The 26,243-nt window shown below is 41.3% G+C and overlaps 1 protein-coding gene across 1 annotated transcript; it reads left to right on the top strand.

Moving 5' to 3' along the window:
- The first annotated feature begins 8,675 nt into the window (after positions 1–8,675).
- Positions 8,676–26,082, top strand: Irak1bp1 (interleukin 1 receptor associated kinase 1 binding protein 1). The gene is made up of 4 exons (XM_050126992.1): positions 8,676–9,261; positions 16,241–16,306; positions 25,293–25,423; positions 25,522–26,082. Exons 1-4 carry the CDS (start codon positions 8,950–8,952, stop codon positions 25,790–25,792), a joined length of 780 nt encoding a protein of 259 aa, XP_049982949.1. The 5' UTR covers positions 8,676–8,949; the 3' UTR covers positions 25,793–26,082.
- The last annotated feature ends 161 nt before the right edge of the window (positions 26,083–26,243 follow it).

Consider the following 26,243-nt stretch of genomic DNA (forward strand, 5'->3'; position numbering starts at 1 on the left):
ACTCTGGAGTACAGTTTCTATCTTGACTGCTATGTCACTCTTTGGAAATAAGTCCAATGATTGGCAGTATCAGCCACTTTGATTTTTAATATTGTGAACAAAGAGATTCTGTGACAGGTTGTCGGATATGAAGACTCAACACATACCACAAAAGGCAGATGAGCAAGACATTAAGTAAGTTGAGTAACTTGGCCAAGTTCATAGAGCTCCAGGACCGAGATGGAAAGGGAATGTGATAGGCCCTGGAAGGCCATCTTCTCTGCTGGGATCCAAAGAATCCTAACACACCACAAACTGTTAAACTTGACTTCAGGAATTGTATCGTTTCAGACATAAGAATTTATCTTTGTTCAAAATAAAGATAAATCCTGCTTGATGTATTTTTAAAAACCTTTAGGACAAAAGAGATGAAGATTAATATTCAAATTAAACATGAATCTCTTGATGAATATATGTTGAAATAAGAGCGGCAGGGCTGCATCCCCGGCACCCGGCCGCCCGCATGGCTAGCTTATGCCCCGAAATAATTACACGGAAACTGTATTCTTTCAAACACTGCCTGGCCTGGCTAGTTCTTGGTTAGCTCTTACATATTGTTCTAACCCATTTCTAATATTCTGTGTAGCCCACGAGCTGGCTTACCAGGGAGGATATTAACCTACATCTGTCTGGAGCGGGAGAATCATGGCGACTCCTGACTAAGCTTCTTTCTCCCAGAATTCTCTCCTGTTTTCTCCACCCACCTAAGGGTGGGCCTATCAAGGGGCCTAGGCAGTTTCTTTATTAATAAGAAATCACTCCCACATCAAATATAGAAACCAGGAAGAAGCTATTTACTTCAATAAGAGATTCTCTGCAGGAAGAAGGGTCAGTGAGAGGTGATAATGCAGGCTTCTCACATCTGTAACTTCTCAATTTTGTTCTCAGCTAAAACCTGTTATAGTGTATTGATGAAAAGCTTAAATATGAGAGTGAGACTTTAACTCAAATCTCACCTAGGTTTGTAACAAGTGCATCCCACTTTCTCATCTTTAAGATGAGAATCAAGGGCTAGGAAGATGGCTCAGTACATAAAGTGCTTGCTCTGCGAGCATGAGGACCTGATTTGTTTTTTCCTCCAAAACCATTGGGAAAGGTCAGGCACAATGGCACACATCTGTAACCTTAGCGCGGGGGAGATGGAGACAGAGTTGCTGAGGTCACTAGCCACACAGCCCTGTCAAACCAGTAAACTTCAGGCTCGTTGAAGGATCCTGCTTCAAAAACTAAAGTTGATAGAAATGTAGAAAGACACAAAATGTTGACCTCTGGCCTCCACATGCACATGTCCACAAGTGCACACAGACTTGCATGTACACATGAGCATATATATAAATACACACTTGAGTGTACATGCATGCAAGCACACACAAATGAGAAAATATCTCATGCTTTTCCAATAATTAAAACACCTATCCTATGGAAAGAATCTGTAATAATACCTGGTCTTTCATAAATGTTATAGTTATTAATATTACTTCTACACCTAGACTCCTAAGTCTCATTCATCAAAATTCAGGAAAAATTACAATTTCAGCAATTATTATTATTATTATTATTATTATTTTCGAGACAGGGTTTCTCTGTAGCTTTGGAGCCTGTCCTGGAACTAGCTCTTGTAGACCAGGCTGGGCTCAAACTCACAGATATCTGCCTGCCTCTGCCTCCCGAGTGCTGGGATTAAAAGCGTGCGCCACCACCACCCGGCAATTTCAGCAATATTTAAACCTCTCAAAACAAGATGCTTATTTTTTTTTCTTATAAAAATTTGTTCCCCCAGAACAGAACTGTCTCCAACTCTGTTTCAGGCCTTTGGTACCCTGCTCCTGCTGGCTTGCCTTGCCCAGCCTTAATGTATGGGGAGGTTCTTAGTCTTACTGCAACTTGATTACCATGTTTTGTTGATACTCATGGGAGAGGATTGGGGAATGGGAACAGAATTGGGGAGAGGGGGACTGGGAAGAGAGGAGGGAGGGGAAATGGTGGCCAGGATGTAAAATGAATAATAAATAAATAAGTACATAAATAAATAGATTTTTAAAAATGTATTCCCCCAAAATAAAATTATACTTCTTGAAAATATTTTTATATTATCAAATTTTTGTACATATCTTAATGCATTACTCAAATATACTTTCACTTAATAATAATAAGTAGGGTGGTGGTAGACCACACCTTTAATACAAGTACTTAAGAGGCAGAGTCAGGAGGATATCTGAGTTCAAGGCCAGCCTGATCTACAGAGCGAGTTTCAGGAAAATCAGGATTATACAGAGAAACTGTGTCTTGAAGAACCAAAGTAATAATAATAAAAATAATTTATTATTAATGATAATTCAAAAAATGAAGTCATACATATATAGAGAGATTCATTCTGTAAGTTGTTACTCTAGAGAATCCTAACACAATACACATATATAATGCATTTAATGTATCATTTTTAGGTATATTTTACATCTATGAATGTTTTGTGTGCATGTGCATATGTGTACTATGGGCATACCAGGTACCTGTGGAGGTCAGAGGGTACAACATCCCCTGGAACTGGAGTTATGGATGGTTTTGAGTCACTGTATGCATATGCATGCTAGGAACAGAACCCATTTTCTGCAAGAGCAACAGGGGTCTTAATCACTGAGCCATCTCAGCAGCCCCGGCCCTTCATCTTATATATTTTTTTAACATAATTCTTTATTGATTCTTTGGAAAATTCACATCATTCACCCCAAACCTACTCACCTCCCAGTCCTTTCATATCCATCCCTCACACCTGCAGCATGCCCCCAAATTAATTAAGAAAAAAACCAAAAAATCCTCCTTGCTTCTCTATCTTTCCAACCTCTTCATTCAGCCTAGCAGCATCAGGGGCTGCTGTGTCATGCAGTATCCGCCTTTTGTTCAATCAGCCCCACCTGCAAATTGTTCATTGCGATGTTCCTGGCTGCTTTGAAATATAAAACAGTAGTTCTTTTTCTTGGCACAACATCTTGAATAATCCATTTTCTAGCTTGTAACCTGCTATTTTTCTATTGTCTTTAAACTAACCATACTATTCAAATGTTTACAATAGGAAATGCAATGTCTTTGAACTGAAGTCTGCTTTTTTTTATGTGCTGGAAAATGATTGGCTTATGTGCTTTAATTGAAACAGGAATAGATGTGCATTAAAATCATAATAATGGATTTCTAAAGTTTGTACTTTATACAGAGAAATTGATTTTTCCTTGAAAACTGTGAGCAGCAGCAATGGCTTCTTTCTTAAGAAAAATAAACTTTATTGCCTCTGAAGACTGAGATTACTGTATTCAAGCTTGTGGCTTCCCTTTGGACAGATGTTCAGGACGGCAGACTTCCTTTAAGGCAGAGGTTTTCAGTCTTCATAATGTGACCCTCTAATACAGTTCATGTTGTAGTGACCCCAACCAAATCACTTTCATCGCTAGTTCATAACTAATTTTGCCACTGTTAAGAATCATAATGTAAATATGTGTTTTCCAATGGTCTTAGGTAACCCCAAAGGGTCATGACCCCTTAGTTGAGAGCCAGTGCTCTAAAAGGCATCCTGGGGATTCAGTTCCAGATGGAAGTGACAGCAGGCACTGGAGGGACTACTACGAGCAGCTCAGCTCCGAGGAGCCCGAGAGACTCACAGAGGCTCCAAAGCGAGTGATGGTGACAGGGGAGTCTGCAGAGCTGGCGCCATCTCCAGAACAACTAAAATAGGCAGGTCTTGGGGAAAATCCTTTTAAAAGGTGGACTCACAAAATTGGAAGGAAAGATGGATGGATGGCACAGCAGAGCCTTGTGTGGCAGAGTAATGAAACCAGACAGATGGCGGTGATGTTAAGTAGGGCAGGAAAGGGAGCCCGCACAGCATGACCTAGCTCACAGTATGGAGCCAAAACCTGCTTGCTCTGGTGTGAGTAATGAATAAACGTGAGATAAATGAGAGATGGAGAGGTGGGACGCATGGCATAACTAAGTGCCATGCATATGGCACAGACAGGTAAGACTAGAGACTTGGCAGTGGAGACAGGAGCTGTGAAGCATGACTGCAGTGGATGGAGAGACAATGTCAGTGCTGAGTAGTGCAGGCAGGGTGGTGTGCAGCTACCTGGAGCTCTGCCCCTGAACATGCCTTGTGGCTGCACAACAACCCTGTTCTGAGCAATGGCAGGAGGCCTGAGATGGAAAATGGTTCATTTCCTGGACTGGGCCTCCTCGAAAAACCTCCACAGTCCATATTGCCTCTAGAGGCCGTGTTGGTGTCCTTGGTTCACATTAATGCCAGAGGCCATGTGGTTGTGTGTTGGTGTCCATAATCCTTCCATGCTGCCCCTGGGGGTCATGTTGAACTCTGTGTTCTGCGCTGCCCTTGGCTGATATGGGCTTATGGGCAAGGAAGCTTCTTTTGCAGTATAGCAATTACTGAAAACTCATGGTTGAGAATGAAAGACACTGAGGGCTCCTATGACAACACTCTCCTCTCCCCAGTAGTAACAGTCTACACAGGAAGCCATTAAAGAGTCCTTAAAAATGGTGACAGGATGCTGAAGCGTACTTCTTCACAGTTCAGTTGGTAGTTTCTGGTATGGGCAAGGGGACGGTCTCAGTTATCTTTAAGGGGCTGGCCACTAGGAGTTTTACCATGCTCCAGTAAAAATATGGGTAACACAAATTGGACTTAGTGTTCATGGGTTGTTTTTTTTTTTTTTTTGGAGGAGGGCTGCACAAAGGTAGGAGATGAACCTGAGAGGAATGGGAATCAAATATGACCAGGGTACACTGAGTAAAATTTCCAAATAATCCAAATAATTAATAAAACTATTACACTGGAAAAATATCTTTACTATAAATTTATGAATTCTCAGAACATAATTGCTGAAGGAAGTCTTACAGCCAGTGGTTACCTGCCACTGGGCTGTGGCCTCAAACTATTTATGCCAATGTAGAGCACGCATCCGGCCTCTCTTTTCTAGCTGCGGGACTCAGTTTCTCATCTCCATTTCGGCAGAGGGTTCTGATTTGTGAGTCTACCCCTAAATAAAAACTATTTCTCAATTCTGAGCTAGTGTGGGATTTCTTTTAAGCATCCTTCCACATTTGGCGCCCATGTGAATTTGAACTCCACCCCTACCGGGTGGACGGCCTAAAGGCCTAGCCGGTCCACGGCCCAGACATTCTCCCAACCCTGCCCACTTGGCTCGCTTTTACCTCAGCGGTTTTTTGTAGAACCCCCGCCACAGTGGAGTTTACTGTGTGTGGCAACTTGGAAATTTCCCAAGCACATGCATTCCCCGGCATGGTTCCCTGCCGCGTGGTGGCTTGTGAAGCTTCCGGTTTCTGCTCCTTGCCCGTGAGTTCTGGTTTTCTTGCTCCGTGAATGGAATTGATTTAACTGCTTTTAATTTGTTAAGCAAAGCATATTTCTCAGTATTTTCCCAGTACCAACGCAGAAAACTAAAGCAGCTTGGAAACTAAAGCAGCCCAGAACCATTCCTGTCGACACTGGTTGCACTGCTTCTAGTCAGAACTCTGTAACCATGACATCTGCTGGACAATAGAGATTGCCGTTTACCAGATCACATAACAGGTAATTAATAAATCAATATGACAGACTACATTAATATTGAAACTTTTAGTAACTTTTTTTGCTAATACTATGGATTATATTGTGCAAGGCTTATATAGTTATGGTGATACTTCAATTTATTGGGTATTGGGACTCAGTTTTCTCCATATTCTATCATTAAGAAAGAATATGGCACTTTTAGGAATGATACAGTCTCTACAGACTAATAATGAACAGTTAGCTGACAGGATTAATACCATCGAAAATCACATATAATTGGTTAGAAATTGGTCATTGAATCAGTGACTCCCAGAAAGAGCTTTTTATATGGAAAGTACCATGGACATTAAAGTTGCAGAAAAGGTTCAAAAGTCCTGATATCTCCAGATCAGTGCTAATTTCATAAAAAAATGTGCATCTCTGATAATGCACAATGATGGCGTATAATACTGATGCATCTCTCACAACCTAATGATGCAGATTTTGCTCTAATTCCATGTCTCTTCTCCCAGAACAAGAAAAATAATCGGATGCATATTCTTGATTCAACCAACGTAGTACCAACCTTGTTCAAAATGGTTGCTAGTAACTGAGTCTTAACTCTGAGGAAGAAACTGAACAAATAGATGTATTCATTCCCATCCATTCTCCTCTGGAAAACTCATAAATCATCAAGACATATCTATGTTTATTTATTGCATAGTTCTGTCACTAAGAAATAATCTGCCCTTCTTTCAAAATTACTTTTATCTATTTTTCTGCATTCTGAATTCATCACTTGCCAAAATGACAGTTTGAAAGAGATCGTTCCATCTGTTTAAGTTTTCATTTCTTTAATTGCCAATAAATTTTTTAAACTATTTTTTTTTTCTTTTCAGTGTTACAGGCAGTTAGTCATTCAGTACTTTGGATCTACAGGAACTGGCATGTGTTCTCTAAGCCCAACATGACTGTATGAAGACAGAGCCCTTTAACTGAGGTTAACTCAAGTCCCCAAAGCAAGTCTCTAATCCATGTAATAGGATTGATCTTGCAAGAAGAGGATGCGTCTCAAGGATGGTATGCAGAAGGCACAGAGGCAATGTCCTATGAGGGCAGCTGTCACAAACCAGAAATACCTCAGAAGAGGTCAAACCTACTGATGCCTTAATCCTGAACTTCCAGCCAATCAGTCCAAGCCTATTAACAGTTTATCTCTGTGTTCCTTATCTATTTGGTTTTTTTTGGAGGGGGGGGGACTGTACTCTAAATATCTAGACACTAGCTCCTTTATACATCACGAATACTTATTTCCCCTCTCCTTGCTAGTTTTCGGTTTACATACTTTCAATTTTTTGGTGTACCCCCCACACACACACACCCAGGCTTTTCCTTTATGGTTGCTTCAGCATTTGAAATATGCATAAGGAAAAAGACCTTTCATTCCTCAGAATTACTTTTGGGTACATATTTCTTCATACTCTTGTTTTGAATGTTATTTTCAGGGTTTCACCTAATATTGAGATCAGTTTCTTCAAACAGCTAGCCAATTACACAACTTCATCCTTTCCCCACCAATCTGAAAAGTTTATAGTACTCTACACACTTAAAACTTTATTTCTTTGCTTTTCTGGCCTGTGGTATCAGTCATTCATTCGGGCACTTGATTTCAAGCCTGAGGACCTTTCATTCAGTCCCTGGGGTCCACCAAAAAGATAAAAAAAGAAATTCCTCCAGCTCTAAGATATATTTTAGTTGTCTAGAGTTGTAAATATGCATATATGCATATGACAGAAAGTTTTAAAATTATCATATAGATTCTCATCTGACAACGAACATCAAACTAAACAATTACGCTAGCCTAATTGTTAGCCACCGAATCTAGCCGAGTTATTGAACTGTGCTTTAAAATCGCGAACTTTGTTGACTTTTTCAGGTTCCACAGCCGGGTGGTGGGTGGTGCACGCCTTTAATCCCAGCACTCGGAAGACAGAGGCAGGCTGATCTCTGTGAGTTCGAGGCCGGCCTGGTCTACAAGAGCTAGTTCCAGAACAGGAACCAAAAGCTATGGAGAAACCCTGTCTCGAAAAAGAAGAAGAAAAGAAACTACTTCCTACAGTTTTTTTTTTTTCTTTCAAAATTTCTCCTCCCTGTCTGGTGATAGAATTCTAATAGTAAACGATCAGCTGTCTTCACAAAGACCACAGCTGGATGATTAAGAAAATGCCCGGTGTGATGGTTTTGAACCAGCCTGCGCTCTAAAGGTAGAAAAGGAGAAGGGGAGGTGGGGGGGGGGGAGAAAAGAGAAAAACGGAAAAGAAAATGGAGAGGTACAGGGACAGAAAGAAAAGGGACAGAGAGAGGGAGAGACGGTGGGGTAGGGAAAATTACTATAATGGGAGGTCTTGAGACAGGGAAACTTCAGCTTTTCATTAAAAGGCTCTGTCAAGAAATGGGTAGAAACCTTGTTCGAGGTCAGTCTGGTAAATACGGTAAGTTCCAGGCCAGTCAGGTTTATAAACTGAGGCCCTGTCTCCAAAAAGGGGAGACAAGTTCAAGGCATGTCTGTCCTTACCCACGCGAATGTCCACGCTCAAGCCCAGCATGTCTCCAAGGATTTTAGAATTCTGAGACTTGACAACCATTCCAAAGATGGTTGCTAAGACAAACAGCCATCCCTTCCTTGTTTTCTGTTTTCCACATTGTTAAGTTAGAAGCGGGAATTTTGCGTCGGCATAGAGCTCGCGTCAGGAAATATTCCTAACACATATGGCAGCGGTTTATAGACAACGAGCCTCTAGTAAACAAACAGCAGTTGAGAAAAAAATATATATTAACAAAGTTTTGGAAAACCTGACTCGAAGGACCACATACTGTCCAAACTCTGGCAAAACGTGGTTCATCTCAGGAGAAAATCCACACGAATCGCATCAAAACAGGTACGGGGGAAAGATGACGGGAGCCTGACAAACTAAGGGACCAACCTACACCAAAACACCCAGGAAGACAGGGCTGCGGGGGCGGGGGGGAGGCACGACACACTCCGGAAATGGAAGCCCCGTCCCCTTGATGACTTGGGGGTGGGGTGGGAGGTGACAACGTCACGTGGAAGGGCCGTGCTCACTGGCAGGGAGGCTCCTGCAGGCCACGAGTTAACTCTTTCCGACCTGCACCGACGGAATCAGCCAGCTCCGAGCGGGCGAGCCGCGGCCACTCCGCAGCTGCCCCTGCACGCCGCGGCTCCGCCAGCTCCGTCCCGGCATCCTCTGCGCCACGCCGCCGCCGAGCCACTCGCGGGAGCCGGGCGTCACTCCCCGCCTGCAGCCGGGCATTGCTATGGCAACGCAGCCGCCCCAGCTATGGCGCTGCAGCCCGCCCCTCCGTCGCGGGTGTTCATGGAACTGGTTCCCTGGGCTAACCTGGGCCGGGAAAACAGCCCGATCCCGGCCTTGGAGGCGCAGCCCGTCGGCAGCCGTCCCCAAGCCGCCAAGGCCCACCCCGGAGCCCGCGAAGTCCACGTGAGCGGCGCGGCCGAGGTGTCCGCCAACCCCGACCGGGCGCAGGTGACCGTGCGGGTGAGCAGCACCAAGGAGGCTGCAGCCGAGGCCAAGAAGAGTGTGTGCCGCCGCCTGGACTACATCACGCAGAGCCTCCAGCAGCAGGGTCTTCAGGTGAGCCTCCGGGGATGGGGTGCGAGGCGGGTGACTCTGGGGCCTTGGCGATTCTTTGTTACCCCGGTATTCGTTCCAGGGCGCAATGGACTCTTGACCCTGCCTTCTCGAATCTAAATGAAAGCAGTTGTTGGCCGCAGTGAACTCGAAATCCCCGAATGCAGATTGGGTAGGTTTTTATCTGGTCGTATTTGCTACAGTGATTTTGTTTTTTGCGCTTGGAGGGATGAAATGTTTTCTTGAAAAGTTACGCTTAATGCTTGCCTAACTGGAAGGATTGCCCGTAACCCCCTTGGAGAGTTGTTTTTGTTCTGCATGTTGAAATTGGCAGGCGAGGAGCTTGAATGCTTCCTCCCAATCAAAGGTTCGTGTGGAGTGGATCTTCAGTGTAATTGCCGATTTAGCATCCGTTTTGGGTTTATGATGATCACCTATTCCAAACTGTCCAATTTTTTTAGTTTTAACTTCTTTTAAAGTCAATATATGTAAGTATCATAGGCGAAATGCTTCTACTTACTAAATATGTCCGTGAAACAAATCACTAAATTGATAATACCTTAAGCCCCGTAAAGGAATGGGGCAAAAAAAAAAAAAAAGGAAATAGCAATTCTGTTAGGCATGTTTTAATATCCCCGTCTTCCAGTAGAGAAATAAAACAATGCTCTGAACTTTAAAGAGCAGTATTTGAAATTCTGTTCCTGAAACCACAATCGATGTTGCTTTCAACTTTGTCACACTTCAGATAGTTATGATGAAAGAAACTTAGAAGCCACGGACACTGAGCTGTCTCAAGGTTATTATTATACAAAACAGAACCCCAGCTGGTACCCTGGTTCGGGGGTACTCTGACTTGTTCAAAGTGAAACATAATCTTGCTTCTGTACTAGAAATGTCATATCTTTGAAGAAAAACACAGGTCTTTATTTTTAAAAGAAAATATACTTGTATTTTATTTAAAACCAGAATAATTGAAATGACGTGGGCAAAAAAAATCAATCAAACAAACAAAAAACCCTAAGTTATTTTACATTTTAGAAAAATTTAAATGTGAATTGTAAATAATGTGAATAAAATGGGTATAAAATATAAAAGCAAGACTCTCCTTAAGCAACCTGCTGAGGTCCTGTTTGAATAATGTAGTTTGTATTTTATGCCATTGACATAGAACATAATCTGAACCCATGTTTCTAACTCCTATATGTAAAAATAAATGTGGTAATTGCATTCAAAGTCGTTGTTCAAGGCAAGGTGCTGGGACTGCAATCTTCCAGACTGCTGCGTGACAATAGAGGAAAGACAGCTCCCTCAACAGGTGGCCTCAGGACAAATTATGGTCTCCACAAGGTCCTTACAGCACTATACATTTTAAACTTTGAAATACTGACTCGTAAATATACACTCCCCTGACTCAAGGGCCCCTCCCAATCTAAACACTCGCTTGAGGGCTGGAACCGGATCCCCCCCTCTTAGTTTAGATGACTTCCACTTTGTTTTAAAGAATGAGACCAAAATCACACTCTTGGCATTCCTTTCTCTACACTAATCCCAGTTATACAATACTCCACTTTTCCTCCAAAGAGTGTGTCTGTCAGCCTGTTTTCGAGGTACTCGGCCTTTGAGTGATGCTCATTGGCATAATGCATGCAGTGAAAAGTGCTTTTCAGTGAGTCAAGGAAGAAAGGATGACGCAGTGCAGAAGTTACTAGCGCAACTATTTGTAGATCATGGATTTATGAATTTGTCTGAAGATATAGCAGTCAGTTCTAGCATTGCTTTAATGGGGAAATGTTGTAAAATTCCAAATAGTGTTTACTTAACCGAGGAGCATTCATTAGGTATTCCCTAACCCTGTTGAGATTTACGTGGCACTGAACCTGACATGGCCATGCCTCAGGGACTGCTGGAAAGCAGTGTCACCACCTCCGTAGCCTCTACACAAGGGAAATTTAGTCTTTGTAGCCCTGGGGGAGGCAGGAAGGCTAAGATACCAAGAGCTTTGATTTTGTCTGGTGAAGATTCAGTTCATGGAACATAGATGGCGCCTTCTCCCTGTGTCCTCACACAATAGAAGAGACAAGGCAACTCACTGGGGCCTCTTCTTAATAAGGACACGAGTTCCATCCATGAGGCTCCACCCTTATCATCTAATCTCAAAGACCATTTTATAGCCTCACACTAATGATTAGGTCTTAATATATGAATAAGGGATCCAAGCAGTGCAGATTAGAGTGAATTTCTATTTCATATACCAATTTAGACTATAAACTCCAGGATTTGCCTACTCATAATTGTATTACTTTCAATAACTATACATGTCTCAGGCAGGTTGGTAGGCAATAAAAAAGATAATGGTGTGTGGGGGGGGGGCAAAATATTTAGAGACATTTGTTTATCTTTTTTCTCCAAATCTGGCTTATCAACAGTTTCCAAAGGACCAATCATGCAAGTACATTTAGTTTTTTCTTCCAGTAAAAGCTATAAAAAGCAACTATATCTGTTTCTTTTTTAAAAATTATACATTAATTTTATTCTGTGTTTTCCCCCTTTTATTAAATATAGACTCTTACACAGTATAATCTGAATACAGTTTTCCCTCCCAGTTGCTCCCTACTTCCACTCCCATCCGGATCCACTCCCTTCTGTCTCTCATTAGGAAAGAAGAGGCTTCTAAGAGATAATACCAAACATAACAAAGTAGAGTATAATAAGATAAAACAAAAAACATCACATCAAAGGTGGACAAGACAAGTCAACAGAAAAGTAAAAAAACCCCAAGAGAAGGCACAAGAATCAGAGACCCATCCATTTAGACATCCAGGGGTCCCATAGAAATACTAAGCTAAAAGCTCTAGTGTATATGCGGGGAACCTCGTGTAGGCCCTGTGATTGCTGCTTTGGTCTTCAAGTTCTTAGGAGCTGTGCTCAGTTATTTTAGAAGGCCTTTGTTCTCCTGATGTCCTCCAACCTCCTTTTCTCCCCCACTACTCCTGCCTCCTCCTCTTCCCTAGGGTTTCCTGAGCCCTGAGGGGAAGGATTTGATGGAGACAGAGCCCTCTGCTGCTGGAATTCCATGATCAGAATAGAATGATTCATGCTGCCATGAAAGTACATGTATAGTACATTGAAGAGATAACATTGGTTTTGCCTTAAGAATTCTAGAAAGACTTCATAAAGGGAGTGACATTCTGTCAAAATTGTTAAGCACTGGCCAAAGGGAAATCATTCCAGTTGCACATCAGAATGCAACGGGCATATATGTCAGCAGCACTCTGCGTGGTTCAGTATGGCGGGAGCACAGAAGACACTGGGCACCTTAGAACAGAATTAAGAGATGAGACTAAAGGAGAGAACTGGAGGCCAAACATAGAAGTGTGTGGCTGCACAGCTTTGCTTTTCTTACGGTGCTACTGTGCCTGGCAGGAGCGGCTTGAGAGAGGAAAAATTTATTTTGGTTCACAATTTCAGAGTGTCTCACCATGGTGGCAGGCAAGGCATGGTGGCAGGAGCAGCTCAGTCTATGGTTGCAGGAAGCAGAGGATGGGATCGGAAGCAGGGCCAAGTTATAATTCTGTATGTGTGTGTACGTCTTCCTCTATCACCCTCCACAGTATTCCCACCTCTAGTGGCCTTCTTTGCCAGCCAGGCTCCTTCTGAAGGCTGCACAGCCTTGAGAGCACCACAAGCTTGGAAACCAGTGCTTAGAATACAAGCCTGAGAGGATAGTTTAGATTCTGACATGAGTGGCCTACTGGACTGTCTCAATATTCTTTATAATCAAGGCAGCTACTTGCTGTTGATAGACCTTATACTCAATAGTCTTACTCTATCAAGTTCTTCTGTAGAGAATGCTCAGGACCAGAGTGCTTGCCCATGACTGAGAGATGACTGAGTTTAGATACTAAGACCTTTGAGCCGTGCTTTTAACCATTACTGTATGTTACCACTTTATTCTCTTGGCAGTAGATGATGGAGGTGTCAGGTAGTATAGCAGGTGATATTCATCATCTTTTATATGCTTGCTGGCCCAACACGTCTGCCATCATATGTGAATTAATTGCCTGTGTGTAAAAGCTTCCAGGCTCTGAAACTTCCTGCAAAAGGGGTCATGCATTAATACTAGGAAATTAAGTTTTCCTGCCCCACCCTGAATAGTCTTAAGGCACTGAATTGGGTGGCAGGAGTAAACAGGAGGGGCCCAGCTTCTTCGCCTGTTGAGTGAGAAAATTGAGATAGTTTCTGACCCCAGCCCTCCGTAACTCCAGTTCCAAGAGACCTGATGCCCTCTTCTAAACTCCGTGGGCACCAAGCACACACATTGTGCACAGACAGAGATGTGAGCGAAACACTCGTACACATAAATAAATCTAGAATAAAGCCTGAATGGACAACTTAAACTTCGGTTTGTGGAAAGAGAAATGCAATAGACAAATTAACTTTTATTTTAATATCTGCCTACTTGTGGTAAGCAAATGTGGTAATCCAGAATGGTTACAATCTCTCAAGCTTTTCTTGAATCACACAGTTGCTGCTCAGGAGAATAACTGACTTGAGGATTACATACTGCCTATTGCTTTGAAATAGTTCAAGTCATTGAATTTTTTGATTCTTAAGGAATTTGACCCAGATCTAGAGTAAACCATTGGGTCTGTATGGTACTCCTATATTATCCACACTGTTTCAATTATTAAATCTTAGTGTGAGACCATGTTCCTCCTCGTTACTGTTCTACTGGAAATATTTCCTGCCTGCAGGGAACAGGGCATGTTAAATGGGAACATGGAGATACAGTCTGTAATTCTAATGTTAGAAACCTCTATAGAACAAGTAGAGCTTCCCTTTATATTTGCTATTAAGCATATATATTTCAGGATAATTGCTGATTTTACAATATTGTATCATAGTAGTTTATTCAAAATTTTTCTGTACATCTGTATAATTTTTACTTTTTTAGTTTATTTTTATATGGATTTTTATGACTATTAAAATGATTACCCAACTTTTTTATATGACTTAAATAGCCACTCCTGTATTGACCATTTTGTTTTGAAAGTCTGCCTTTTATCTGTATGTAGAAACAAAATTATAACTTAATAAGGAAAGCCTCGTGAAATATGCTGGTATGGTAGATTTATCGGCCTTAGCACTATTGACATTTTGAGGTAGATAATTCTTTTTTGTTGGGTTAACCTGTATGGTGTAGGATGTTTAACAATATTCTTGACCTCTAACTTACATATAGTGTAGCAAAAAATGTAGTCTTTTCAGTGCATATTGGTAAAGTACAAAGCGAGACCAAAAGAACAAATGTTTCATCATTCCATTCATACACAAACCTGTGGAGGCAACTAAGTGGTTAACTGTAAAGGGGGTTGCACAGGAGAGCCTTAATGTGAAGGACAGCTCTCACTGTGCTGGAGTGCTTGCTACATCACCAGCATCTGTCAAAACTGTCGAAAACTGGGGGAGGTATCAAACAGGCTGTCAGACATTACTCCCAGGACAGAATTCAGACTACGATAAATGAACCCAATTCTGTTGTAAACAGTGAACACCGCTGTACTAAAGGGGGTGTGGAAAGGCGTGTCAGAGTGTAGAGCTAAGCCACTAATTAGCCATAGAGGCCAGACAGTAGCGGCACACACCAGGACTCATGAGACAGAGGTGACGATTCTCTGTGAGCTCAGGGTCACCCTGGGCTACATGAGCTTGAATCTGTCCAAAGGAGAAACGGCTCACACAAAGGTGTGAAGGTGTAAGTCACAAACAATCCCACACCAGTTTGGAATTATGATTAATAAAATAGTTATTTATTTAAGGGGGAAAAACTTACAGATCACCGTCCCAGACAACAACCCTGTGCTCAATCAGGAAGGGAGCCTAGTCACCGGATGCCAGAGAGCCAGCAGCAGAGGGAAGTGGCCACTTTTTTAAAGAGAGAGAGACCACGCCCCAATGGGCTGGTATCTCAGTCGCTATTGGCTGAACCTTCAAGGAGCTCCTGCAACAAAGGTGATCCCAGCACTTGAGATCACATGCCTTTAATCGAACATAAACTCATATACTCCTGTTAGCACAGGAGCGCTCTGGCTAGGTGGAGAGATGAATATGAGGCGGGAGGAGACAGGAGCTTAGAGGCAGTCTGAGGTTCCATAGAGACAACACTCAGTCTGAGGCCTTGTAGAGACAGGATACCCATTTCAGTCTGAGAATTCAGTAAAAGTAAGAACTAGTGACTGGCCACTCTTCCTCTCTGATCTTCAACATTAACCCTTATATCTAACTCTGGGTTCTATTGTTAGGATTCATGCTACACAAGTCAGATAATACTCATTCACTCAGGACTTGCTTCCCAGACGGAATGACTGTTTAGCTTCCTTACATATCTGTGGGAAGATTCAGGGACAATCTGGTCATATATTTATTGGTTGTGGGATCTTTCTTTATCCTTCCTTCCTTCCTTCCTTCCTTCCTTCCTTCCTTCCTTCCTAGTTTGAGAAGTACATTGTGTCAAGGAAGGCATAGTGGAATTCTCTGCTGTAATATTATAGGTTCTGCAACTGTCTTTTGTCATTAATCTCTAAGTACTTTACATACAACTTGTTTTTAAATCATCATAATAGCCATGTGGTCTATTGACCTGATTTTATACATGTGGAAACAAAGGCTCAAGAGATTCTTAGTAACTTACCCAAAGGTACATATGGTAGGTACTTTGTCAAGTTAGTTCATACTTTCTGTACAAGTGAAATAAGTGACTAAAACCTGAAGTGAAAACAGATCTTTTTTTAAAAACAGTATTTGTAGGTTCTGATTGATTTTATGGCAGTTTTAAGGAAGTTTGGAACATCAAGGCAGGCAGTTCATTTTGTGTACTGTGTGTCTTCCTATTTCAAACTCAGGCTTTTTAATTGTCAAGCAGAAACAACTGAATTTAGTAGCCAAAGGTTTGGTAACGTTACTCTGGTACTTTCTGTTCCAGGCAGAAAATGTAACTGTGACAAAGGATATTAGAAGAGTAGAAAATGCTTATCACATGGAAGCCGAGGTATGTAATGACTGAAAGCCCTTGACTCTGTGGCTGCAACTGCAATCGAGTTTTATTCTTAAACTGAAATTTACCAGAGAAAGGATTCGTTTGTTTGTTTGTTTGTTTGTTTGTTTGTTTGTTTTTTCGAGACAGGGTTTCTCTGTGGCTTTTGGAGCCTGTCCTGGAACTACCTCTGTAGACCAGGCTGGTCTCGAACTCACAGAGATCCGCCTGCCTCTGCCTCCCGAGTGCTGGGATTAAAGGCGTGCACCACCATCGCCCGGCTCAGAGAAAGGATTCTTATGGTGATGATAAAAGATGGTTTTTCTTAAGAATGGTTCTGATAATATATATCTGGCGATGCTTTCAAATACATTTAGTGAGATCTACCTTAAGGGAAATGGCATACAATGAAATAAACACAGCAACAGGGAAATAGCAGCTAGGTACCACAGACTTTTTGTAATTTTACCAGCTGGTGAGCAGGAATCATTTCAGGAAAGAAATTTTCCTTAGATTAGAAACTATTTGAAAAAGCTGTAATTTCATGGCCACTGAGATGTATGTTACTTAAATTCTGAATCGTGCGGTCTCTGTCCACATTAAGAAGGAGCACAGTGTTTTCAGAGTGCTCAGTCCTTGATAACTGAGATCCCAGCATGGATCCCTCTGAGGGCTGGGGCGGGCGGGTTTTAGGTCAGTGTGTCTAGTAATGTAAGACTGCTGTTTGTGACTTTCATGTTTTCAGACAGATGCTTTATCCAGCTCCCCACCTTGCTATTGGAAACAAAGATGGTTAGGAGTGGAATTTTGTCTACCAGTGAGAGAATCTTTCTCTCTAGAGGTGGAGAACACCTCCAGAAGTCACCTGGTGGCCCCCTGTAGTTAGTGTGTTAGTGCATCCTGGTATTAATATTAAGGTTAGATTCATATTAAGGCTCCTGCTTCTCAGAGATGAAGCATAAGATCAGAGTAGCAGGACAGAATGGACACTGGAAAGGTGACTCAGTTAGCCTTGTGAATGGTCCATCTAAAATTTAACTGTCTCAGGAAATTTATAATTATTCTTGTGTACTTAGGCATCATTTGGCATAGATTATTTTGACAGAATGGAGAGTGGTCAGGCAAGATTCTGAATTGTAGAGGTTTAATGTTAGTAGACTAGTGGGTCCCTCTAAGGTTTTACCTGTTAGGACTTCAGGCTGTAATAAAAGCAGGAGAATCCTAGTTAGGAAGGTATTTTTTTTGTTTTTGTTTGTTTTTAGGCAGTGTCTCAATATGTAGCCCGCACTAGCCTCAAATTTATGTTTTTCCTGTGTCAGTTTCCTGAGTGCTGGGATTATAGTCTGGCACCATCACTTCCTGGTGTGCTTAGTTTATTATTATAATGTATCACATTATACATTAATGGAAGAGGTAGTTCCAGAACTGAACAAGGGATGGGAGACTGCAGAGTTCTAAGATTAAAGTTACCGGTTCAGCAAGAGTCCTTGTGTAACATGAGGGCTGGCTTGTTGGGGTTTCTTTCCCGCCCAGTACCCCACAACAGGCAAGTCCCAAAGAAAATCACACAGAGATCTCCATAAGTTATAAAATGGATTGGCCCATTAGCTCAGGCTACTTATTAGCTCTTGTAGCTTATATTAACCCATTGTTCTTATCTATGTTAGCCACATGGCTCGGTATCTTTCTCAGCCAGGTAGATTACATCCTTCTTCTTGGGTGGAATGCCCAGGAGTGGGAGGAATGGGCTTCCTCCTTTCCAGCATTCTCCTGTTCTCATCGCCCTGCCTCTACTTCCTTCCTGGCCAATCAACGTTTTATTAAAATACGTGATTGACAGAATACAGATAATTCTCCCACACTATCTTGACTGTATAAGAACTGAGCCAAACTCTGTTCTTCCTTTTCAGTGTTGCGTATTCTAATGTCATAAGAAAACATATGATTATATTTCACTTAGGACTCCCTGGAATCCAGACCTTACACTATACTGTACACCCCTGTACATGGTTGCTTTTAGATCATCACCAGTTGTCAGTGGAGACAATGATAACACACTCACAAGGTACAAAGTGAAAAAGAAAAGATGGCTGATTTTATGGCTATGAATGTAGCAAACTCCGAGAGCCAATAAATATCTAACATATTCTAGTCTTCTCATGGACTACTAGATATATGTAATATGGTTAAATGGTAGTTAGATGTGTAAAACAACAATAGCACAAAAACATGTAATATGATTTTAAAATTTATAGATGGTTTGAATGGATACTTATCAAAATGCACCAACAGATACGCAAAGGCATTCAGCCTCTCTAATTTTCAGAGAAATAGAACTCAAAACCACAATGAATTATAGAATCACATCTGTTTGTGATTATTATCAAAGCAGCAAAACACAGTGTTAGGCCAGGAGGTGGAGAAGTTAGAACCTTGTGCATCGCCAATGGCAATGTAAAATGGTAAAGTTTGTGTAAAAAAAAAAAATACGGAATTTTCCCAGAATATTGAACAAATGCCATATGATCCAGCAGTTCCACTATCGGTGTATGTCCAAACGATTTTACACCATCTGCATCTGGAAGAAGTACCTGTACCCTGGCCTCCACGCGCCTTCTCTTCAGAGACTATCCCGCGCTCGCTTGACACTGCAGACAGCCCTCCAGCAAGTGTGCACTGTTCTTCCTTGAGCGCCCTGCAGTTGTCACACAGTACCAGGACTGCTCTCTCCTTTCACACGAAATCCATTTCTCCTTATTGGTTTGTGGAAGACAGCACAAAGGAAGAAACAGTGGATCAACATTTTTAAAGTACTGAAAAGAGCCGTGAGGGCTGGAGAGATGGCTTGGGGAGGAAATTGTTCCCTTTTTGGGTATAAAGACCAGAGATTGGAACCCTGGCCCCCACAGAAAAAACTGGGCATGGTGGTTCACTTCTGTAATCACAGACTGGAAGGAGGAGACAGGAAAATCTGAGGACTGCTGACCAGCCGATCCAGCCAGTTGGTAAGCTCCGGGTGCAGTGGGCAACCTTGTCTCAAAACAAGATGGAAAGAGAGGATGATACTCCAGGGTTGGCCGCCAGCCTCCACAAGTGCATGAGCAGACCTGTGTACCAGCATACATACAGCCTCCTCCCCATGTACACAAGCCATCCATGATTACACAAGTCTTTAGTTTTAGCCCGAGGGACAGTAAGTAGGGAAGATTGCAGAGTTCAGTCCAGCCTGAACTACATAGCCAGAGCCCATCTCAAACATAAACCATTAAATAGGAGGAAAAACTAATGGTAAATTACAGTCCTATATCAAATAAAAAGCCAGAAGTAAAAACCAATTAAATGATTTTTTTATAAGCTGAAAGAATTCATTACCTATAGACCTGGTTTTCAAAAATGTTCAGTAGTATCATATGGGCAAAAAAAAAAAATGATATCAGAAAGAAAAGGCCATTTGTCTACACAATAGCACAAAGAACATGGAAAATGGGAACTGTTTGCCTTAACAGATACTTCTCTAAAATAAGTCTTTTTTAGAGTCTCACTTAAATTATAAGGATAATGAATAACATGCCGTACATAAAAGTTATAAATAGTAGTAATAATGTGTAGGGAAAGAAAAATATAAAAGTATACTATTTAGGTTCATATGTTCATAATATACCTCTTATAAGTAGATTGTGATAAGTTAGACATGTAATGTATGTTATTAATACTAAAATAGCAGCACAACTAATAAGCAACGAGGAATATAAAATAGAATAATAAAAACATATTCAAAAAACAGGAATTAAGAAACCGAAGAACAGACAAATACTAAATAATAAGGTCATGGGCTTATCAGTAATTACAGAAAATATAAATCCTCTAAGTACCTTCAGTAGAAGAAAATATTTTGTCTGTGTGTGGAACATCAGGTCTGTAAACTCAGGCAGCGTCAGGTGGATCTCTGTGAGTTACAGGTCAGCCACGGCTGCATAGTAAGATCTTTAAAAAAGAATTTTTAGATTGCATAAAAACGTAAACTCCACCTGTATGCTGTCTGAGGGAAGCATACTCTAAATATGAAGCTGTATTGGTTACAGGTAATGAGATGCAGAAAAATACAGCATTCAGCTGTGAATCAAAAGAAAGGTGGAGTAGCTGTAATAATTACAGAAAGAGATTGCAGAGCAAAGCATGTTACCACAGAAAGAACAAAATCACTCTCAATGACATCAATGTAATGTAATGTAATCAAGAGGATATCCAATGCTTAGTCCACTTCTAATTCTACACAAAGCTTCGGGATACTTAGTGTAAAGATGATCGAACTACCATGGCTTTAGTAGAAGAGGTTTACAGGCTGTGCTCCAGCCAGTCTCCAGTGGAACAGCCAACAGTCTGGTAGTTGTGCAAACATGAAGCTGGATGGCTCTGTTGGTCTTCAGTCTTGGTTAGAATCCAGAGGAGGTTCTAATGCTGGTGAGGGAATGGACTCAGCAGTGAGGGCGAGCAGGCAGAGAGCAAAAGCTTCTTCTGTCCTGTCAGCTTTGGGTCGACTGCAGGTGCAGTCAAGTTGATAGCCAAGATTAGCCTTCACAAGAAGAAATCAGTAAAAATAGCTGCTTGACATTTATTGACTACTTACTCCCAAAACAAGGCACCCATGCTTTCCTCTGGAGCATTTTCCAAGACAGTTTATTCTGGACAAGTAACCGGAAACACAGTTGAAGCATGCACAGTACGTTCTCTAGCCATAGCGGAATTATGTTAGAAACCAGTAACAAAGTTCTCAAGGAGACCCTGCAAATATCTGGAATGTAAGTACCATGCTTTTCAGTAGCACGTGTATTGAAGAAGAAATTAAACAGGAATTTAAAAAGTATATAAGTAAGTTTAAGAATTAACCAGATACGTTAAATTATAAACAGTTTTAGCAAACCCAGTTGAGTTATATGTATACATATAGTATTGGTTAGTTTTAATTGTCATCTTGATATAATCTAGAATCGCATGAGATTCTCAATGAGGAACTGTCTGATCAGGTGGCCTGTGGTGTGTCTGTGTGGGATTATGTGAGTGCCACCAGTCTTTGGGTTCTGGGCTGTACATTCATTCCCTCTCTGCTCTTGACTGGATGTCACTGGCTGCCTCATGTCCCTGCATTGATTTTCCCTCAGTGATGGATTGTGACCTGGATTTTAAAACAAATAAGCCCTTTCCCTCCTCAGGTTGCTTTAGTCAGGGTTTTATTATAGCAACAGGATGGAAACCAGGCCTCGGATATAGGAGGTAATTCATAACAGCCAAGTATGAGTTATTTCAAGCATAAAATGTTGGTTTAACATCTGAAAATTTTTGATCATTCTGAGTCATATATATTAAGAAACCAAAAGAGAAAAATGACAGGTTCATTTTGGTAGATGCAGAATGGCATTTAATAAAACCTATCATCAATATTTAGTAAATTCTTAATAAACATTCTTAATAAAAATTCTCTACAACCCCAGTATATTGGCACATCCTTTTAATCCCAGCACTAGGGAGACAGAGGCAGACAGATCTCAGTGCATTTCAGACCAGTCTGCTCTTCATATTGAGACCCTGACTCACTGTGTCAAAATTCATTAATTTAATAAGGGTATCTATTTTAAAAAGCTGTGGGTAACATTATACCTTTATGGTGAAATATCAAATACTTTGTGCTTAAGATCAGGTACCATACAAAGATAATGGCTACTCTTATGGCTTCGTTTTTAACATTATACTAGTCAGTGTAGTTTGGGGAGGGGCCAGACAAGGATAAAAATATTCAAACTGAGAAGGAAGAAATAAAACACTCTTTATTCAAGGACAATAATACCATCTAGTATTACCATACTGGAAAATGTTATGGAAAAAATTTATTAGAAGTGATAAACATAAATTTTAAATATCAAGGGATATAGCTTATAAAGTATGCCAAAGAGTATAAAAACATTTCTAAGAGAAAGTCTAAAGTGGAGAGATGCGTCTTGTTTGTGATTTGGAAGAACCAACATTACTGACACTACTTATTCTTCCTAAAACAAGTTATACATAGATTTATTCCAAACCTATTCCAAATCCTAGTTAGCTTTTAAAGATAGAAATTGGCAAACTGTCAAAAATACATTCAGAAATGTAAAAAATCTCCAGCCATTTTGAAAAAGCATCTTTAGTTATAATAGCCTCAAACAGGAAACAAGCATTTCAGACAAACTATGGTGTTATCCACATAGCACAACACTACTCAGAGTAAAACAGATATGCAAGCAAGAGCATGCTGAATCTGCATATACAATTCGCCAAGTTAAAGGAGTCTCCGACGACGGCATATTCCTGGAAAAAGCCGGCCTGTCAATCAGGGACGGGTTGGTTAACTGCCAAGGACCTGGGAGTTGAGGAGCAATGGATAATAAAATTAAATGAGATTTGTGAAGTAGTGGGACAGATTTATTTAGAAGAGGGAGGAGAGTTCATGGCCCAGGGGAAGACTGAGCAGCTCACCCTCCAAGGAACGCGATAGCCCAGGAGCCAGCTCCACAGCGTGCTGGGGAGTCTTCAGTCTGACTGGAACAAGTCTGGGATCTCCATCGTTGCCAAAGGGGCAGCGAGAAGCCCATCATCAGGCAGATTGTGACTGTCCTGGGGAAGACATGTCACCCTGAGTACTTCCTCGGCTAGTAGAAGATGGGATACTGAAACTTCTTCGAGGTGCTGAGCACTTAGGTTCCCCATGTGGAAAGGTTCTGTAAGAAAGAGGGCAGAGCTTACTGCTGGACATACTACTCTGGCATGTTTGCACCCACGTGTGGTGAGGGATGGGGCCATCCTGGACAAGTACACCCCACTCTGTGGCACCCTGCCTGCGTACCTGTGTGCTGGGGATGTTGCCTGCCTTTGTCCACAGCTTATTTGAGCAAATGGGCACAGTATTACCATGAGCTGCATGGTTCTGTTCTCCTATTACCAGCTGCTGCATCACAACAGCGCCAAGCCATTTCACCCCAAACACTAGTCAGTGCCTTCTGCCTCAAGCTGCTGGGCAAAGGCACCTTAATGGAGAAACAGCAATGAGCTTCCTGCCAGAGCTTCCTCAAGCTCTTAGACATTCACCTCCTTCATCTGCCTCTTTCTCCAGCTGCTGTTGTGGCCCAGGGACTTTGCCCAGGGGTGATGGGACACATCCAATAGATTTTGCAGGAGGAGCCACTTGTTGGTTCCCGGCTGCTCAGTCCCATTTCTATTAATCTGTGTATCTCTATGTGGCTGTGGCTTACCCACTAAAGTTCCAACATCTATCTGCCTTCTTTCTCCGAGCATTCAGTTTAGTTTTCCCTGCCTACCTAGGTTCTGCCCTATCAACAGGCTAAGGCAGTTTCTTTATTCACCAATGGTATTCACAGCCTCTAAAGGGGATTCCCACATCAAACAGAAACTGGAACCTTGTCATCATCGGGTGATGGCACAGGATGGGGCCAGGATGTTGGCGTCTTGCCAGGTTCTCAGTCCTCTAGAACCTGAGGGGCCTCCTTTCCTCTTCTGTGGCTATACCTCCTGGGCTTCCTGCTTTTTGTCTTTTGCAGAAATGGAAACTGGGTCGTAATCTGCTCCACAAATGGCCTGGCCAGACCAGGCTAGGTCAGCACACCACACTGAGGCATCTCATACTCAAATTGAACCAGTGCAGTCAGACTGGGTGAGCAGACATGGTCAGCTGGAGGCCATTCCCATGTGACTACTGGGGACACCTGGCCCCCTCACGTACCCATCCACTCAAGGATGGATGTGCCCACAGGCAGGGAAGCTTTGGGTTTGCACTTCCCCATCTCCCAGGATTTGAGTGACTGCCTTTTTATGCATGCCTCAAGTGTACTGAGAAAGGACTCTCCAGCAATAATGTTTTATAGCCACTTTGTCCATCTCAGGATGGTGTGAGGTGGGGATTGTTGCCCATGCCTCAGCACTACACATATGCCAAATTTATAGATTTGTATATTGAGGTTTTTTAATATTTACTTATTTATCATGTATACAACATTCCTTCCATGTATGCTTTCATGCCAGAAGAGGGCACCAGATCTCATTATAGATGGCTGTGAGCCACCGTGTGGTTGCTGGGAATTGAACTCAGGACCTCTGGAAGAGCAGTCAGTGCTCTTAACCTCTGAGCCATCTGTCCAGCCCTGTATATTGAGGTTTTAATTCAGATTGCTCATGCCCTCTTCTGGCTTCCACAGAAGCCGTGGTATACAGCCACACATGTAGACAAAATTCCTACACATTAAAAAAAAAAGTCAATCTTAGAAAAGAAACTACAGCTTTCAAGTCTTGCTGAGATGAGGCCACTGCTCCATTTATTTAAAGGTGAATACATAGGGAAATAGTTAGACCACTGTACTTAGTTAGACCACTGGAAAGGGTCACACACATACTGGTATCAGTAAAGGTAGACGTACTCATTAACAATCAGAAATCTAACTGAATAAATTAGACTAAGAAGTCAGAATGGTATCAGGGTTGGAAATTAGCCAAATAATTAAGCTGAAAAGGAGAACCCTCCAATTTCAGAAAAAGTAAAAATGAATTTTAAATGTTTTAAAATATTTTTAAATATACAGGCTAATATTAGATCATTTTAAATTTCATAAGCACAAGTCTTTAGTAAGAAAATAACATAACTATAAGCATTAAATGGTTTTTTCTTAGCTAGTATATTTGTTATTTGTTACTATAAAAGAACCATATGATCTGCCTTTACTCCTTCCTATCTGTTTTTTTATTTATTTGAGACAGGATCTTGGCTGACCTGAAACTTTCTTTGTAGACCAGGCTGGTCTTGAACTCACATAGATCTACTTGACTCTGTCTCCCAAGTGCTGAGATTAGAGGCGTGCACTACTGTAACACCAGCTTGACTTTACTTTTTATACTCATACTTAGACAAAATTTTAAACCTACATGAAGCATGGAAATAATTTCAAGTATATTTCACTTACAGGTCTGCATTACATTTACTGAATTTGGAAAAATGCAAAATATTTGTAACTTTCTGGTTGAAAAGCTAGATAGCTCTGTTGTCATCAGCCCACCTGAGTTCTATCACACTTCTGGTTCCATTGAGAATCTTCGGTAAGTTAAGTACATCTTTAAATTATTCATTCTAAATAAAACTATTGAGTGTGGCAGTTCTTTTAATGTCATAGTAATCTTTACTTTCAATCCCTAAGGCGGCAAGCCTGTCTTGTTGCTGTTGAGAATGCATGGCGCAAAGCTCAAGAAGTCTGTGACCTTGTTGGCCAAACTCTGGGAAAACCTTTACTAATCAAAGAAGAAGAAACCAAAGAATGGGAAGGTCAAATCGATGATCATCAGATATCCAGACTGCCGGGTTCATTAACTGTACAGCAAAAAATCAAAAGTGCAACAATGCATGCAGCTTCAAAAGTGTTTATTACTTTTGAGGTAAAAGGGAAAGAGAAGAAGAAAAAGCATCTTTAAAATTCCAACTAAAACATACTGTATTTGTATTTTTAAATGTGTTTTTATACATTTTATAGTGCTTATTTCTGTCCTGAACATACATATTGTATGGTAGACTGATTCTCTATAAAAATCTGCCACGTTTTGAACATAATCCCACAGAATACTTGTGTTCACTTTCTAGTTTCCAAAACATTCTGAGAAAAATTGTGAGAAATAAATGTATTAAAACACACTTTTGCATACTAACAATTTATATATTGTAAATAAAATAAACATCAGCTGATGTTGAAGTTTTACTTTCAGAAGCAGTTGTTATGTCTTGCTCTTATTTGTCCAGTTGTATAGAAATACAGAATCTAAGCTGCATATCAAGAAAAAAATTGTTTATGTTGCATAAAAATGTTTTCAATTTCATCAGTCTATATCTTTGCTCTTTTTTTTTTTTTTTTTTTTTTTTTGGTTTTTC

Source organism: Alexandromys fortis, unplaced genomic scaffold (assembly GCF_014885135.2).
Source record: "Alexandromys fortis isolate MF-2015 unplaced genomic scaffold, M_Fortis_MF-2015_v1.1 scaffold_22, whole genome shotgun sequence".
In the NCBI taxonomy this organism is placed as follows: Eukaryota; Metazoa; Chordata; class Mammalia; order Rodentia; family Cricetidae; genus Alexandromys; species Alexandromys fortis.